The sequence below is a fragment of the Saccopteryx leptura genome, chromosome 8 (genome assembly GCF_036850995.1).
Source record: "Saccopteryx leptura isolate mSacLep1 chromosome 8, mSacLep1_pri_phased_curated, whole genome shotgun sequence".
Taxonomy (NCBI): domain Eukaryota; kingdom Metazoa; phylum Chordata; class Mammalia; order Chiroptera; family Emballonuridae; genus Saccopteryx; species Saccopteryx leptura.
Genome location: NC_089510.1, coordinates 1254310 through 1271877, shown reverse-complemented (window position 1 = coordinate 1271877; position 17568 = coordinate 1254310). Strand labels below are relative to the sequence as shown.

Below are 17568 nucleotides of genomic sequence, written 5' to 3'. Positions count from 1 at the left end.
CCCTCCAGGACACGGTGGAGGACGCAGAATCACAACGTCAGGTGGGCGGGCGGCGCCAGGGGAACAGTCTGGGCCTGAGGGCACAGATGGGGACGCGGAGGTCTGGACGGGGCAGTGGCTTGCTCCCCGTTCCCCGTCATAGCCCTCGTCACACCACAGAGCCTGTCACCCGGGACCCCAGGCAGCAAGCACACACAAAACATACAACAGAGTGTCCGTGCCCACGCTCTGAAGAAAAGTGCAAAGCATAAAAAGGCTTTGTGGGAAGGCATGTGTGGGTGGGGGCAGGGCTGATAGCAGACATGGGGTCAGGGAAGACCATGACGGGCAAGTGACACCTGAGAAAACACCTGAATAAAAGGAGGGAAGGAACCTTATGAACTCCTGGGAATAAAAGCTCCAGGCAGCGGACACAGCCTGTGCAAAGGTCCTGAGGCAGGACCGTACCAGGTGAACACAGGAGCAGGGAGGAGCACCACGGATGTGGGGAGGGAATGAAGACGATGAGGTCAGGGAGGCGGGCAGGGGCCGGAACTGGAGGTCTTCTCGACAAGGGAAAGGGATTTAACTGTATCCCAGCTATAGCGGGAAACAATGAAGGTGGGCAGTGATAACAGGTAAGTTATTTAAAATAATTGCTCAGGTAGCTGTGAGGGAAAAGGCTCACAGGACAGGAGGGATGTCGGGGGCCGGGAGGCAGAGGTGGTGGGGCTGGAGCCCCGCTGTTGGCCACCGAGGGGGCAACACTGGCTCTCATGTGTTCTGAGGGCTGACTGCATAGGATGTGCCATTGTTGGAGGCGGGGGGCTAGGGAGGAGTAGAAGCCAGGAAAAGGCTGGGTTCTGGAGTGTCCTGAGGGTCCAGTTGGCAGGACTCACTGGATGGTTCAGATGTGGAGGGGGTGAGAGAGTGGGGTCTGGCCACCATGACATCGCCCCATGCATTTCTTGACCAAAGGCAGCTCGGCCCTGCCCTTCCCCCACGGAGACGCCCGGAACCCAGCGTGTGGCCAGCAAGGGCCTGACACCTGCCCACTCCTCGCCCATCGAGGTGGCCTCACGCTCCGGGGGACCTTCTGGGAAGAGTCCCTCTTCGGTCCCCGTGCCCAGAGAGAGGGGCCGGAAGCCGTGCAGGGGACAGTCCAGCTAAGATGAGGTGGACGGGGGAGGGGTGCACCCAGAAGAGACCAGGGTTGGGGTGCCCGGGACCACCAGGCAGACACCAACCGCCGTGCCGCCTGCCAGTATGCACAACAACTGATGTCCAGTGGACACACACTGTCCCCCCTGCCGGTATGCACAATCACTGATGTCCAGTGGACACACACTGTCCCCCCTGCCGGTATGCACAACAACTGATGTCCAGTGGACACACACTGTCCCCCCTGCCGGTATGCACAATCACTGATGTCCAGTGGACACACACTGTCCCCCCTGCCGGTATGCACAACTGATGTCCAGTGGACACACACTGTCCCCCCTGCCGGTATGCACAATCACTGATGTCCAGTGGACACACACTGTTCCCCCTGCCGGAATGCACAATAACTGATGTCCAGTGGACACACACTGTTCCCCCTGCCGGTATGCACAATCACTGATGTCCAGTGGACACACACTGCCCCCTGCCGGTATGCACAATCACTGATGTCCAGTGGACACACACTGCCCCCTGCCGGTATGCACAATCACTGATGTCCAGTGGACACACACTGTCCCCCCTGCTGGTATCACAACAACTGATGTCCAGTGGACACACACTGTCCCCCCTGCTGGTATGCACAACAACTGATGTCCAGTGGACACACACTGTCCCCCCTGCCGGTATGCACAATCACTGATGTCCAGTGGACACACACTGTCCCCCCTGCTGGTATCACAACAACTGATGTCCAGTGGACACACACTGTCCCCCCTGCCGGTATACACAACAACTGATGTCCAGTGGACACACACTGTCCCGGGGGCCCGAGGAGGGGTCACGAAGACCACGCCTATTCATGGTTAGGAAACGGAGGCCCAAGGAGGCCGATGCCCGCCTAGCCGGTGTCTCTCAGCTGGGGCGGCTGGGCTCACGTCGGGCGTCAGCCGGTGGGGATGTCTGTCCCCCACAGGTGGTAGGTGGGCTTCCCAGGGGAGTCCCTGCCCACGGCAGCAACAGGGCATTCACTCTGCCCAAGCTGAGGACACTGGGGTCTCAGAATGCCTCTCTGCTGCCTGCCCACCGCCCAGCCGGCTCCCCTGGTCCCCCCACCCTGCTAGGCCCTCTGGGGGGGGGTGCAGTATCGGCCCAAGGGCATCAGCCTGGTGACCAGTTCCCAGGGTAGAAGCGTAAATACTGACACAGCAGTCACAGAGCCCACTGTCCTTTCCTGTCCCCACCCTTCCTGCTTGGTCCACAGGGTGGAGGCAACGAGCACATGAACCTTGGCCCCTCCAGGCCAGACCAGCCTCCAGCTTCCGACCCGACAGATGGACTGGGAGAGGGAGAGGGCTGGCCCAGCGCTGACAGTTCAGGGTCGAGCGTGAGAGGGTCCCAGAGTGTGGGGACCCTCGGGGTACCCTCCCCCAAGGGGCATGCAGAGAGGACCCTGGAGCAGGTGCTTCAGGTATTGGCGGGGGGCAGTGCAGGTCACACACAGGCCCCAGCCTGGGGCCTCACCCCCCAACTGCTGTTATCACAGCCTCCCAGCCCCTCCCTTCAACTCTGGCCCCAGCCTGGACAGCGGAACGGACTCTGACTGCCACCTGAATCGCCGGAAAAGACCCAGCCTTTCTCTCAAGCAGCTCAGAGTGCACAAACATACTTGTTATTCATTCAACAACCGTGTATCAGTGCCTACCTATGCTATACCTGGTGCTGAGTGTGGGGGAGACAGAGATGACGTTTCTGTGTAAATTCTGAGAAGGGCCACCCCATGGGGATGTCTGAAGGCAGAGGGGGCACAGAGCAGGGACGTGCTGACTCTGCATGGGGCGATTGGAGTGGGGCATTGCGGGATGCACAGGAGTTCGCTGGGCACTCCAAGCCCAGGGAACGGACTGGGCAGAGGCACGGAGGGTGTGAAGGTGTTGGAGGGAGGGGGGAGGCTGGTGGCTGGGGTGGCCAGCATGCAGGAAGTGGACAGGGAGTGACGTGGGTCTGTGAGACTGAGGCTCGGTGCTGTGGGAATGGGGAGTCAGGCTAGGTTCGCACAGGAGAAGAGCAGAGCCGTGTCCTCCACTAGCTTGGCCCCAGGCAGCCTCCCCTCAGTTCCTGACACAGAAAAGCTGAGCGTCCTGCCCCTCACCGTCCGTGGCTGGACTCCCCCCGAGTGGCCTGGGCAAAGCATTCCTTCTACCCGTCTGGGCCTCCGGGGGGATGATCTTGGAGGGGGAATGAGTTTGGGGAGGCAAGAAGACCAGACATGTAGCCCCCTGTCTCTCTCAGAGGACGCCCGGCCCAGACCCCCTGCCGTCGCTGTGGGCACCATGGCAAGGTCTCCTCTGAGGGCCAGAATGACCAGGCTGAACAAGGGGCTCTGCAGGTCAGGCGGCTGCCAGAACCAGGCACCAGAGGAAAGAACCCCCCCCCCCCCGCCCAGAGCAGTGGCAGCCCATTCTTCTCAGGGGCACCCCACTCAGGTCCACTGGCCACAGACGTGCCAGCACAGACACGACCACCAGTGCCCGTCGGCCCAGATGTAGGGCGGCCTCTGCCCCAGGGTGCCCTGGAGTCTGTGTGCACCCGCAGGCCCAGCCTAGGCTGTGCCCCTCTGCCCCCCACGTGTGCAGAGCTAGACGACCAAGTGTGCGACCGGGGGCACCTTCAGCTGGAGAGGGGTCCCCAACCACTGTGTGTGACTGCGTGTGTGCTGTGTGAATGCGTGTGTGCTGTGTGTATGCGTGCACCTGTTTGTGTGTGCACGGGTGTCTTATGTGTGCAGCTGTGTGCACTTTTGCACGCACGTGTGCTCTCTGGTGAGAGGCATCGTAAGGTCGCTGGCCCGTTTGTAAATCAGGATACGCCTCGTCTGACTGTTGTCTTTGAAGAGTCGTCTGTCGTTTTCGGAGAACCGTCCTCACCGGCAATGTCGTGCACAGCTGCTTCCTCCCCGCCTACTGCTTGTCTTCTTGTTCCCTCGAGCGGTGGACGTGAGCCGTCGGGCACGCCTGCGTTCACACCTCCTTGCAGACTCCGGCGAGTCACCCGCACCCTCTGAGCCTCAGTTTCCACCTGCGCAGAGAAGAAAAGAACCCCTCTGTCCCCGGTTGCAGGGCGGACGCAGTGACAGCTCACAGAGGCGGAGTCCCCGTCCCCAAGGCTGCGAAACAGAACCGTCCAGCACTCTGGGTGGTGCCCATGGCCCTCAGCACCACCACGGAACACTGGACGGTGGTGGTGCCCGTCCGTGGTGAGGGCGGCCGGTCCGCGGGCCAGGGAGGCTCTTCAGGATGGGAATTTTTGGTCCTGTTGGTGGGACAGAGGCGTGGCCCCAGGAAACAAGGGACACGCTTGTTCAGGGGAGGGGAGCCCACCCCACCCTGCCAAAGTCAGGGTCCAGCTGAGGCCGCACTCCCTGCAGGACCCCCTCACTCAGCACCCACGGCCCTCCCCAGCTGGCCTCCCTCAGACCCCCACAGACACCCTTCACCCCCCCACACACACCAGACGAGCAGAACCCCTCATGAGCCCGGTGAGGTGTGGTGCCCACCTGTGCACAGCTGCGCCGACAGTGAGCAGAGCTGCCACCAGGGGGCACCATTGCCCCACAGATGTGCCAGGACTCAACCAACGTGGCAAGGTGCCATGTCCACCCACAAGAGGGGAGAATGCCCCTCTCACAAAACCAGGGGGTCTGGACAAGACCTGACCTCCCAGGCGCCATCCTAGGTCCACGCATTCCAGGCCCGGCTCGCACACCTGCAGTGACGGGGACCTCTCCCCCGCCCGGCCCCCAGCAGCGGCAGCTCTTCCCACAGAAGGGCCCCACGGTGCTCTGGGCCCCCCCCTTTCGCAGAAGCCCCGAGGTTCTGAGACGCCGCGGAGACGGCCAAACCCGAATGTTGTCAGAGGATAACGTTGCGTCGGAAAACCACGAGAAGGAAGTCTGGCGTTTCCACAAAAGCTCAAAACTTAAGACGTTTATGTAAAATTTCTCAATGTTTACACGTTGGCTCAAACCATTTCTAAATATTGTAGCAGCCAGGCCGTGGAGCCCGCAGGCCCCGGGCTCGCCCACGGGGCCGGTTTGCGGTGTGGCTCGACGGCTCGCAGGAAACCAGCCCGATGGGGCGCCCGTGTGTGCGGTCAGACAACCCCCTGGACGGGGGCCGGGGGCGCCGCGTGCTCCTCAGCTGGGCCTGTGTCGGGAAGCGGGGTCATCGGCGGAGACCCAGGTTGCAGGAGGCTGCCTGGTGCTGGGGACTAGCAGTTCACCTCCACTTGTACGTCCAGAGAAGTCCTAAAACAGGATGTCCACTGTGGCCCCGTCTCAGGGGCAGGAACCGGGGGCAGCCTGGGCGTCGTCACCGGGGTCCAGTGTGGGGCCCCCTGCAGAGGGCTCTGCAGCAGCCGGAATAAAGGTGCTGAGTGAGCCACTGAGAAACCGAATGACGTGTAGACCATGCGACCGTTCAAGGATTAAATAGGAGGCCCTGGCGTTGGCTCAGCGGCAGAGCGGCAGCCCGGCCGGCCTGTGGATGTCTCGGGCTATATGTGGAATCTAATGAACACAATAAACTGAGGAACAAACTAGAAACAGAGGCAGGAGGCCGCCACCGGCTCGGCAACGGGCGCGCACGACAGGAAGGTGCTGCAGGACTTAGGAAAAATCACACGGAAGACACAACATCGTGAAAAGACGGGTCCCGGGGACCCCCAGCCTCCAGGACCGAGAGCCCAGATCTCTGCAGCCTCATCGTGTTTAGTGGTCTCTTAGCTCATCAAGCAAATTAGCAGAGCCTGGGTCACATTAGTCTACAGTGGATTCAGGCGCAGAACTAATAGCTTTCAGGTATGCAGGAGAAGGCCCTAGGGCTCAGCTGTTTCCTCTAAAACAGTCTCACCAGTGCATGCCGGGCAGCGTTCTGCCCCTGCAGGACTTGGCGTCCAGAGTCCGCACCCAAGACTTGTCTCAGGACCACAGTCTGATTCCCAGCCATGTTCCTACAGCAGGGTCACCAGGAACAGAGGGACAGCTGTCAGAGGGAAGGGGGGCGAGGGGGTGAGATCAGAGAAGGTGAAGGGATTAGCTAAAAACATGTACATGTAACACATGGACACAGACAGCAGGGTGGTGACAGCCAGAGGGAAGGGGTGGGGCAGGTGGCAGTGGGCAGCGGGGGGGGGGGGGGGGGGGGGGACAGATAGAGACTTTGCGTGGGGTGGGGGGACCTTCTCAGCATCTAGATTAGTTCTTAACAGAGATGAGGTCACAGAGTAAATTTCTCTTTGGCATTATTCGTGTGTGTGTGTGTGTGTGTGTGTGTGTGTGTGTGTGTGTGTGAATTCAGCTCTTTTAAAAAAAACAGATGCCAAGACAGGATTAAGCCCTGGCCGGATAGTTAGGTGGGTTAGAGCAGTGGTCCCCAACCCCCGGGCCGCGGACCAGTACCGGTCCGTGGGCCATTTGGTACCGGTCCGCAGAGAAAGAATAAATAACTTGCATTATTTCAGTTTTATTTATATTTAAGTCTGAATGATGTTTTATTTTTTAAAAATGACCAGATTCCCTCTGTTACATCCGTCCAAGACTCACTCTTGACGCTTGTCTCGGTCACGTGATACATTTATCCATCCCACCCTAAAGGCCGGTCCGTGAAAATATTTTCTGACATTAAACCGGTCCGTCGGCCCTGGCCGGTTGGCTCAGCGGTAGAGCGTCAGTCTGGCGTGCGGGGGACCCGGGTTCGATTCCCAGCCAGGGCACATAGGAGAAGCGCCCATTTGCTTCTCCACCCCCCCCTCCTTCCTCTCTGTCTGTCTCTTCCCCTCCTGCAGCCAAGGCTCCATTGGAGCAAAGATGGCCCGGGCGCTGGGGATGGCTCCTTGGCCTCTGCCCCAGCGCTAGAGTGGCTCTGGTTGCGGCAGAGCGACGCCCCGGAGGGGTAGAGCATCGCCCCCTGGTGGGCAGAGCGTCGCCCCTGGTGGGCGTGCCGGGTGGATCCCGGTCGGGCACATGCGGGAGTCTGTCTGACTGTCTCTCCCCGTTTCCAGCTTCAGAAAAATACAAAACAAACAAACAAACCGGTCCGTGGCCCAAAAGAGGTTGGGGACCCCTGGGTTAGAGCATCCGCCTGAGGTGCAGAGTTGCCGGTTCAAGGCCCGGTTACGACCCACACAGGAGCAGATGGGTGCTCCCATCTCTCTCTCTTTCCCTTCCCCCCTCTCTCTCTCAAATCAATACAATAAACATTAACAAACAAACGAAGACGGGATGAACACGCTGGGGTTTGTTGGTGGGAATGACTATGAGAGAGAATGGGGAGGGGGAGGGGCCGGGGAAGGCTGGGAGGCGGTCTGACCCCAGGGAGGGCGTCCCCTGCGGCCACCCCGTCCCCCACCACCGCCTGAATCCACAGAGAGAGATTCAGCAGGGCTGCTGGCAGGCCACAGTCCAGGGGGCCGTCAGAGCGGTCCTGTGTCCTCCACTGGGTGCCTGTCCAGCTCAGGCCCTGGCTCGGGCCCCCCACGGAGAGCCTGACCGCACGACACAGGCTTTCAAAGGGCCTGACATGGTGGACATGGCCTCACCCCACAGAGCCGGCAGAAGCCCGGGCTGACAGTGGACGTGGCCACTAGTTCTGTGTGGCCCCGCCCCCCGTGTGGCACGGGAGTGGACGGTGAGGCCACGCTTGCTGGACCAGAATTGCTGCCTGTGATCTATCCCAGCACAGGGGCCAGGCTGGACGTCCCTCCCGGGGGCTGGGGAGGGATGGGGTGCTGGTGGACAGAGCCGAGGAAAAGGAGCAAACAGGCTGTGAACAAGGGACGCTAGAGGAACCCTGGCCAGCATTTCGTCATCTCAACAGGCTCCGATCTCCATCGAGCCAGGTGCCAGAGAGGGGCACCCCAGCCTGCACCCGCTCCCGCAGCCCGACAAGCTCAAACGGGAGGGGCTCGCCCCGTGAGCCGCATGGAGGGACCGGATGAGCTGCTGATAACTGGACAGGTCCCGGTCTTACGGTCCAGGTCACACTTACCTGCTGTGACATGGTCAGGTGAGCACCCGCATTGTGGGTGAGGTGATACCTACACCAATGGCCAAACACGGCAGAGCAGCAGCGAGAGACAGCCTCTTCGGGGGTGTGACACCAATGGCAGGTGTCCAGCCCCAGGGGCCCTTAGCCAGGCCTATGCTGAATGGCTGTCACAATGCGCAAGTTGACCGTCAGGCACAAAGAGCAGATTGAGAGAGGTAACAAGTGACAATAAATGTAGATCCCCAAACAGGGTCGTTCTGTAAGCAAGCCTAGGCCAGAGGCCAGAGAGACTGGCCTTCTGTTTCCTGAAAAGTCTGGCCTTTGCCCTTGGCCCCTGGGAGGTGAGCTCTGGGCCCCTGGGAGGCCATGACTGGAGGGTCTTTGTTCACCCGGGGGCATTGGGCACTGGATAGTCTAAGGATGTGACTTATGACAGAGGCTTTGGGACATGGCCTATCTGAACACTAACGGTCAGCCACGCTGTCCTGGCCGGTTGGCTCAGTGGTAGCGCATCAGTCCAGCGTGTGGATGTCTCAGGTTCAATTCCCAGTCAGAGCACATAGGAGAAGCACCCATCTGTTTCTCCACCTCTCCCCCCTCTCCTTTCTCTCTGTCTCTCTCTCTTCTCCTCCCACAGCCATGGCTTCACTGGAGCAGTTTGGCCCCAGGCACTGAGGATACTTCCATGGCCTCTGCCTCAGGTGCTAAAATAGCTTGGTTGCTGAGCAACGGAGCAATGCCCTACATGGGCAGAGCATTGCCCCATAGGGGACTTGCTGGGTAGATCCTGGTGAGGGCACACGTGGGAGTCCAGCTCTCTGTCTCCCCACTTCTCAGTTAGGAAAAATAAATAAAAAAGTAAAGGTCAGCCACACTGACTGTATGTGACTGAGCTCCAGTAAAAACGCTGGACCCTGAAGGCTCCCGGGTTGGCAACACTCTGTGTGAACTGTCACCTGTCATGCCAGGAGAGCAACACACCACAGGGACCCGGGAGCCTGACACTGTGGGGCAGGTGCTGTGGGGACCCTCCCGCTCCCGCCTGGTGTCTGCAGTGAGGACACACCGCAGGGACATGGGAGCCTGACACTGTGGGGCAGGTGCTGTGGGGACCCTCCCGCTCCCGCCTGGTGTCTGCAGTGAGGACACACTGCAGGGACCCGGACCTGACACTGTGGGGCAGGTGCTGTGGGGACCCTCCCGCTCCCGCCTGGTGTCTGCAATGAGGACACACCACAGGGACATGGGAGCCTGACACTGTGGGGACCCTCCCGCTCCCACCTGGTGTCTGCAGTGAGGACACACCGCAGGGACATGGGAGCCTGACACTGTGGGGCAGGTGCTGGGGGACCCTCCCGCTCCCACCTGGTGTCTGCGGTGAGGACACAGCACAGGGACATGGGAGCCTGATACTGTGGGGCAGGTGCTGTGGGGACCCTCCCGCTCCCGCCTGGTGTCTGCAATGAGGACACACCGCAGGGACACGGAAGCCTGACACTGTGGGGCAGGTGCTGTGGGGACCCTCCCGCTCCCGCCTGGTGTCTGCAGTGAGGACACACCGCAGGGACCCGGAAGCCTGACACTGTGGGGCAGGTGCTGGGGGACCCTCCCACTCCCGCCTGGTGTCCGCAGTGAGGACACACCGCAGGGACATGGGAGCCTGACACTGTGGGGCAGGTGCTGTGGGGACCCTCCCGCTCCCGCCTGGTGTCTGCAGTGAGGACACACCGCAGGGACCCGGAAGCCTGACACTGTGGGGCAGGTGCTGGGGGACCCTCCCACTCCCGCCTGGTGTCTGCAGTGAGGACACACCGCAGGGACCCGGAAGCCTGACACTGTGGGGCAGGTGCTGGGGGACCCTCCCGCTCCCGCCTGGTGTCTGCAGTGAGGACACACTGCAGGGACCCGGACCTGACACTGTGGGGCAGGTGCTGTGGGGACCTTCCCACTCCTGCCTGGTGTCTGCAGTGAGGACACACTTGCAGAAACTGTCCTGATGGTTGGCAGCTTCCGAAACCCCTCACAGGCCCGGAACTCTCACCAACCTCAGAAACTCTAGAACCGGAAAGGGAACAGTTTTCCGAGAGGCTCCGGTGAGCCGGCAGCAGGCGGGAGGCTGTGCAAGTGCTAATTCCGCCGCCCCAGCAGCTGTGAGAAACGGGGGGACCCCCGCACTGCTCTGGACACAAGACCTGGGGGGTCCCCTCGGGGAGTGCCTATGAGCTGGGGGGTACCCAGGACAGTGTGGGGTCGACTGCAGTCCCCTGAGGCCTCTGCCAGCCAGCCAGGTGCTGCCCATCTCTAGCTGGGGTCCCCAATCTGCCTCTCTAATGGAAGTCTGCTCCCTACAGGTCCCTGCCTGGTAGGTGGCAGCATCTGAGACTTGCTAGCTCTGGTTTTCAGAAGCAGAAGGAACACAGACCGCCAGGCCAGGACAAAGGAAGTCCCCGAGGGCAGGGTGGGTACAGGGCGTGGGCCGGTGGGCCTCCCCTGGCAGGCTCACACCATGGTTAAAGAGTTTTAATTAACCATCGCATCTTAAAACGGGGAGATTTTACATCAGCATGTACTGTGGAAACTTGTCTTGAAGAATAAGAACATCTGGCCATCTGGACCCAGGTCCCCAGCAGGGGGGGCAGTTTCTGGAGCTGCAATCGGCACCCCAACCACAAGGGGCACGCGTGCCCCGTCTGGCACAACCCCCGATGGCCCCGTGTGTCCCCACTTCTGACCCCCACGCACAGTAAGAAATGGATTTTACACCACGGCCAAAGCCGGTGGCCCACGGGTGTGCACACACACGGACCCCGCACCAGTTTTGTGACACGGCGCCTTCCCTCTGCCAGGTGTGAGGCGCCTGGCGGTGGCTGCCCGGTCACACAGCTATCCGCTGTGTCCACTGCAAGCAAGACCACGGAGTCCTGCTGCTTCCTGTTTCACATCCATGCTTCAGAGAAGGGGCCACGGACAGTGAGTGGCTCAAGTGTGCTTGGAGGCGTCACACCCGAACCCGCCTCCTCCCCATCCACAGCGGAGACACGGATTTTCTTCTCCTTCAGGCTCCTGCGCAAGTCTCCCGCAGGACCTGATGCGTTCGGGCCGCAGGGACAGGGCCCAGCGCTGGGGTTTCCTGGAGAGCACCCCCAGGGTCACTCCGGCTGGGGTCCACGTTCGGGGACGGGAAGAGGGGAAAGGAGGGAGGAGCAGTGGGGGAAGAGAAGGTCACAAAGCCAGCCCATCTGCACCGTGACCCTCTCACCCTCACAGGGGCCCCGAGTTCAGGGCAAGTTCCTCGAGTGAGACAAGGAAGGGCTTCATCGCCAGACCTGCTATAGACTCGGGCTGGAGGCAGGTCGTGCAGACTCCCTCGTCCAATCAGACACTTCCCGGAAGCACAGGGTTTTTTGTTTTCTCATTTTTTTTCATTTATAACCCTGTTGAGCTATCAGACTTTTTATTTTTGCAATGTATTTGTATAACCTTTTCTTTTTTTTATTCAATGAGAGTAGGAGAGGCAGAGACATGCTCCCGCATGCACCCCGACCGGAATCCACCTGGAAATCCCACTAGGGGGCAATGCTTTGCCCATCTGGCCTGTTGCTCCATTGCTTGGCAACCAAGCTCTTCTTAGCGCCTGAGGTGGAGGCTATGGAGCCAATCCTCATCCCCCAAAGCCAACTCGTTCCAATTGGGCCGTGGCTGCAGGAGGAGAAGGGGGCAGGGGAGAGAGGGAGAAGCTGATGGTTGCTTCTCCTGAGTGCTGACCAGGAATCAAACCCATGACTTCTACACACCAGGCCAATGCTCTATCACTGAGCCAACCAGCCAGGTCTGTGCCACTTTTATAATTGAACAAAAACACAATAATTTTTTTTTTAAGTAAAGTAATCACAGTGAAACATGAAATGGGAGTATCAATTTGGGGAATACAGGTCATCCAGTTGAGTCCAAAAGCCCCAACGTGGTCTCTGTTTCCAGTCTTTGGTCATCACCCAGGCTCGGCCCTCTCACTCCGCCTCCAGGGCACCGGAAGGGACCCTGGGACCCTGAACTGTTTCCCTACACCTCCCGCTACCAACACCCCCACCAGGAACCCGAGAGGGACCGAGTCAGCAGAATTAAGTTAATTTACAGTTATAGCAAGAACCGCCCACCAGCCCGGCCCCGCCCACTGGGCGCTGAGCATCCAGCGCAGAGAGGCACACGGGCGGAGCGCGGAGGGCGGAGGGCCCGGCGGAGGGGCCCGGCGGAGCGCGCAGGCGGCCGCCTCACAAGGCGAACGTGCTGAAGAATATGTGCATCTTGGCCAGGAAGGTGGTCACGGAGCCCTGCCGCCAGAGCTTCATCTCCACGTCCAGGGCAAAGTCCCGGGGCTGGCGCACCGCCCGCTGCAGGAAGACCACGCCCGTGTAGGCGTTGAGACGGCGTGTGCCAAAGTAGCCCTCCTCGTTGCCCCGGGTGATGGTCAGGGCAATGGTGTCCCCCGCAAAGGCGGGCACGGGGCTGATGCGGAAGATGTGGGCCGGCACCAGGAGGCCCGTCTGGAAGTTGAGCTGGTAGTAGGTGATGCGCGCCGGCGAGTTCTGGCACTCCAAGAAGTTGAGGCATGTGGTGCGCTCACACTTCCTGCGGGGCGGGACGGGATGCACAGGGCCTGGTCAGCGGAGGCCGTGCCCTTGGGCCCTCCCAACCCCTGCTGCCCGCCACCCTGGACGTGGCGGAGGCAGACGAGGACCCTTAGCAGCCTGGTAGCATCTGCTGGGTCCCCCTACCCATGCAGGTCTCAGTTTCCTCATCTGTTAGATGGGTCAGTAGCCCTGAGGTTTCTCGGGGAGTGTGGGGGGCGGTGTATGAATGCGCAGCGCTCAGCCCAGGGCCGTGCACAGCCTGTCCGCAACTCTAACAACCCCTGTGCTCCTTGCTCTCCTCCTTTCTCCATCTCTTCACCCGCCCACTGTCTGCACAGATTCCCAGGCCGGGTGTTTCTATTGTCTCAGCCACTTCTCAGATTCCTTTTCTCCTCCCAGCTGACGGTTCCTAGGCCCCTTCCTCCTCTGTCAGCCCCGTGGAACGCCCTTCCCTTCCCCAGGAGGACGCCTCGAGGCTCAGCCCTGCCAGAGGAGGGGGAGGGGGAGGAGGAGCAGGGGGAGGAGGAGGAGGAGGGGAGGAGGAGGAGTAGGGGGAGGAGGGGGAGGAGGAGGGAGAGGAGAAGGGGGAGAAGGAGGGAGAGGAGAAGGAGGGGAAGGGGGGAGGAGGAGGAGGAGGGAGAGGAGCAGGGGAGGAGGGGGAGGACAAGGAGGAGGAGGAGGGAGAGGAGGAGGAGGAGAAGTAGGGGGAGGGGGAGGGGAGGAGGAGGAGAGAGAGGAGGAGCAGGGGAGGAGGGGGAGGAGGAGGAGGGGGGGAGGAGGAGGAAGGGGGAGGAGGAGGGGGGGAGGAGGAGCAGGGGGAGGAGGAGGAGGGGAGGACGGAGAGGAGGAGGAGGAGGGAGAGGAGGAGGGAGAGGAGGAGGGGGAGGAGGAGGAGAAGTAGGGGGAGGGGGAGGGAGGGAGGAGGAGGAGGGAGAGGAGGAGCAGGGGGAGGAGGGGGAGGAGGAGGAGGGGGGAGGAGGAGCAGGGGGAGGAAGGGGAGGAGGAGGAGGAGGGAGGAGGAGCAGGGGAGGAAGGGGAGGAGGAGGAGGGGGAGGAGGAGGAGGGAGGAGGAGAAGGAGGGAGAGGAGGGGGAGGAGGAGGAGGAGAAGGAGGGAGAGGAGGGGGAGGGGGAGGAGGAGGAGGGGGAGGGGGAGGAGGAGGAGGGGGAAGGGGAGGGGAGGGAGAGGGGGAGGGGGAGGAGGGGGGGAGGGGGAGGAGGGGGGGAGGAGGGGGGAGGAGGGGGGGAGGAGGAGGAGAAGTAGGGGGAGGGGGAGGGAGGGAGGAGGAGGAGGGAGAGGAGGAGCAGGGGGAGGAGGGGGAGGAGGAGGAGGGGGGAGGAGGAGCAGGGGGAGGAAGGGGAGGAGGAGGAGGAGGGAGGAGGAGCAGGGGAGGAAGGGGAGGAGGAGGAGGGGGAAGAGGAGGAGGAAGGAGGAGAAGGAGGGAGAGGAGGGGAGGAGGAGGAGGAGAAGGAGGGAGAGGAGGGGGAGGGGGAGGAGGAGGAGGGGGAGGGGGAGGGGGAGGAGGAGGAGGGGGAGGGGGAGGAGGAGGAGGGGAGGGGAGGGAGAGGGGAGGGGAGGAGGGGGGGAGGGGGAGGAGGGGGGGAGGAGGGGGGAGGAGGGGAGGAGGAGGGAGGAGGGGGAGAGGGAGCAGGGGGAGGAGGGGGAGGAAGGAGGAGAAGGAGGAAGGAGGAGGAGGAGAAGGAGGGAGAGGAGGAGGAGGAGAAGGAGGGAGAGGAGGAGGAGAAGGAGGGAGAGGAGGAGGGAGGAGGAGGGGGAGGGGGAGGGAGGAAGAGGGGGAGGGGGAGGGGGAGGGGGAGGGGAAGGAGGAGGAGGAGGTAGAGGAGGAGGGTGGGAGGAGGAGGGGGGAGGGGGGAGGAGGAGGAGGAGGAGGGGGAGGGCAGGGGGGAGGAGGGGGGAGGAGGGAGGAGGAGGAGGAGGAAGGGGAGGAGGAGGAAGGGGAGGAGGAGGATCTCCGCCACACCGCGGGGCCCAAGGCTCAACGTGAAGCACAGCAGCAAGCTGCCCCCGCCTGCCCTCTGGGCCCTTGGCGTCTCCATCCTACAGTCTGTGTAGAAGCTTGCCGCTTCCCAAGACGGGATCCTGGTGAGGCCCCAGGGCTCGGCCCCTCCAGAGAGCTTCTGAGCTGAGTCCTCCCACCGGCTCCGGCCACACACATGGCCACGCAGCGCCAGGGCCAGGGTGGAACAACATCACCAACAGGGAGCCTGGACCCGCGTTTACACCCCGCCGGGCGGGCGCTGTGCTCACCACGCTTTCACTCATCCGATGCCCACAGCCCCCCGGGGCCGAGGGGTGCTACTCCCAAGCTTCAGATGAGGCAGCTGGGACTCGGAGAAGGGAGGGCCCCTGCTCAGGTCACGCAGACATGCTCCCTCCATGTCCCTACACACGTGCACATGGACAGTCCCCACGTGGAGCAGTGAACGCTGGCGCGCTGCCCGCAGGGCACACTCAGGCTCTGGGTGCCCAGTGCTCAGCGAGGCAGACGCAGGAGAGCTGCCAGGTGGAGGGAGCATGCTGGGGACAGCCAGGTGACGTGTGACGGCACAGCCCCGTGTGCTCTATGCTGAGATGAGAAGATGGACCCTAAACTGTCAGCGGCTGCGGGCTTTGCTGGAGTGGAGGGGCAAGGACTCTGGTTTGCGCACTGTTCTTGTTTGAGTATTTCCGTAAGCCTGGGTCACTCTTGCAAAGGGCCATGGCTCGCTCTCTCCACTGCCCGTGCTGGGGAAAGCTATGCAATGCAGCCACATGAGGAGGCCCACGTGGTGAGGAGCAGGGGAGGGCCCCCCCCAGGGCCCCACCCCACCCCAGAGCCATGTGACAGAGGGCAGGATCCTCTCGCCCGGTGAGACCTGAGCCTGGAACCACCTGGCTCAGCCTGGGTTCTTGATCTCAGAACTGTGTGGGGGGGAAGGTGCTGAGTGTGAGGGTAACGTGCCACACAGCAAGGCGACTGAAGTGTGCGTGTGTATGTGTGTGCATATGTGCACACGTGTGTATGTGCGTGCATGTGTGCACACGTGTGTATGTGCGTGCATATGTGCACACGTGTGTATGTGCACACGTGTGTATGTGCGTGCATATGTGCACACGTGTGTATGTGCGTGCATGTGTGCGTGTGTATGTGCACACGTGTGTATGTGCGTGTATGTGCGTGTGTATGTGCACACGTGTGTATGTGCGTGCATGTGTGCGTGTGTATGTGCACACGTGTGTGAGAAAGACAGGCTTTCTGTGCATTCTCCCTGCACCCTCAGACTCTGGACTTCCTGCAAAGTGCTTCCACCTGAGCCATCTGGGGTCAGTCTGTCCTCAGGCTGCAGTGGGGGCGGAAGGAGGGGGGGGCAGGGGCCACGGGTCACCAGGCCACGCCCCCACCCCCGGCAGCACGGGATCCGTGCAGACACTCACGTTTCCGAGACGCGGACATAGTTGGGGGGACACTCGAAACGCAGGCAGCGGAAGCCGCCCTGGATGTTGTGGCAGGTCTCGGTCTCAGAGCAGTTGTGGGTGCCCAGCACACACTCGTCCAGGTCTGTGGGGAGGAGAGGGGGTGACGGGAGGGTCCCCCACGGCGGGGGGGTCCCAGTCCAGAGCAGCTCATCCCAACCACGAGACAGCTCACTGTCCAGCCTGTGCCTCCAACCTCCACCCAGCAGCCTGAGGGCCTCACTTACACGTCACTCATCTTTTGTCCTGTTCTCTTGGGGCTTTCTGTCTCCCAGAATAAAACCCTGGTCCCTCCTACGGATGGACACCAAGCGCTCCAGTACAGGGACTCTCAGGCCCTCTGCTCTGCCCCTCCTTCCACTGGGGCCACAGTCCTGCTACACACCAGGGAGCTGCCCCCATGCCCTGACCCTTCTCCCACCACAGGGCCTTTGCACATGCTACTCCCGCTGTTGCAGCCCTTTCTAAACATCTTCCCACGACTGTGGCTCCCTCTCACCTTTCAGGTCTCAGCTCAGGACGTGACCCTGCCTGTCCTGCAGTGGTCCTCCTGCCCATCACCTCCATGCATCCCACTTCATTCTCCTCGCACAGCCTGTCCTGCTCTCAGACACGCCCATGCTATTCCCTGTGTCTGTCTGTCCCTCCTCAGTGTGAGCTCCAGGGAGGTGGAGAGGGGGGCGGTGTCTTCCCTAGTCCCAGCGCTGCCCATCTCTGACTGGGGAGTGACTTCTTCATGCAACTCTGATCAGCCTCTCTGTGGCCACTTTTCCTGCACGTGGGGACCCACCTCCCCCTCGTGCCCAAAGACATGGGGGTCCAGTCCTTGGATAGCACAGCAGACCCTTGTGGACAGAGACAGGGACCCCTGAGGCCTCTCTCCTGCGGGCATCTCACTGGACGGGTCTCTCGTGCCTTGTGGAACCACAGTGTCTCTGCCCTGCACCCGGGGCACAGCCCAAGGTTGAGTCCAAGTCCAGAAAATTCTACGCTGGGTCGAGCAATAGAGGACTGTCAGCTGGTCACCCCTGACCCAGGGCAGCAAGCTGCTGGCCATGCTGTGGGTATGCGTCCGGCTTCAGAGCTCCTGGGCACAGCACGCCGGGCATGCCTGGGTCCTGGCTGAGGCCCCGGGGCGGACACCCTGGCTCACCCTTGCAGGACCTCCCATTGGCCGTCACGGTGTAGCCCCGCTCTGGGCATGCGCACTGGTAGCTGCCGGGCACGTTCACGCAGCGGAAGGTGCAGAGGATGCCGGCGCCCTGAGCACACTCGTCGATGTCT

General features: G+C 61.8%; 1 protein-coding gene across 4 annotated transcripts in view; it reads right to left on the bottom strand.

Moving 5' to 3' along the window:
- Positions 1 to 11699: 11699 nt before the first annotated feature.
- The window catches only part of LOC136379790 (fibulin-2-like), a 104310-nt gene continuing 98441 nt past the window's right edge, over positions 11700 to 17568 (bottom strand). For 2 of the 4 annotated variants that reach the window (XM_066347350.1, XM_066347351.1), the window contains exons 16-18: positions 17438 to 17566; positions 16246 to 16369; positions 11702 to 12809 (exon numbers count right to left, since the gene is read on the bottom strand). In XM_066347350.1, the coding sequence (XP_066203447.1) occupies positions 12452 to 12809; positions 16246 to 16369; positions 17438 to 17566 (611 nt within the window). In that variant the 3' untranslated portion in view covers positions 11702 to 12451. Of the gene's footprint in view, positions 12810 to 16245; positions 16370 to 17437; positions 17567 to 17568 lie in introns of all 4 variants that reach the window. The other 2 variants (XM_066347352.1, XM_066347353.1) reach the window with 2 other exon arrangements.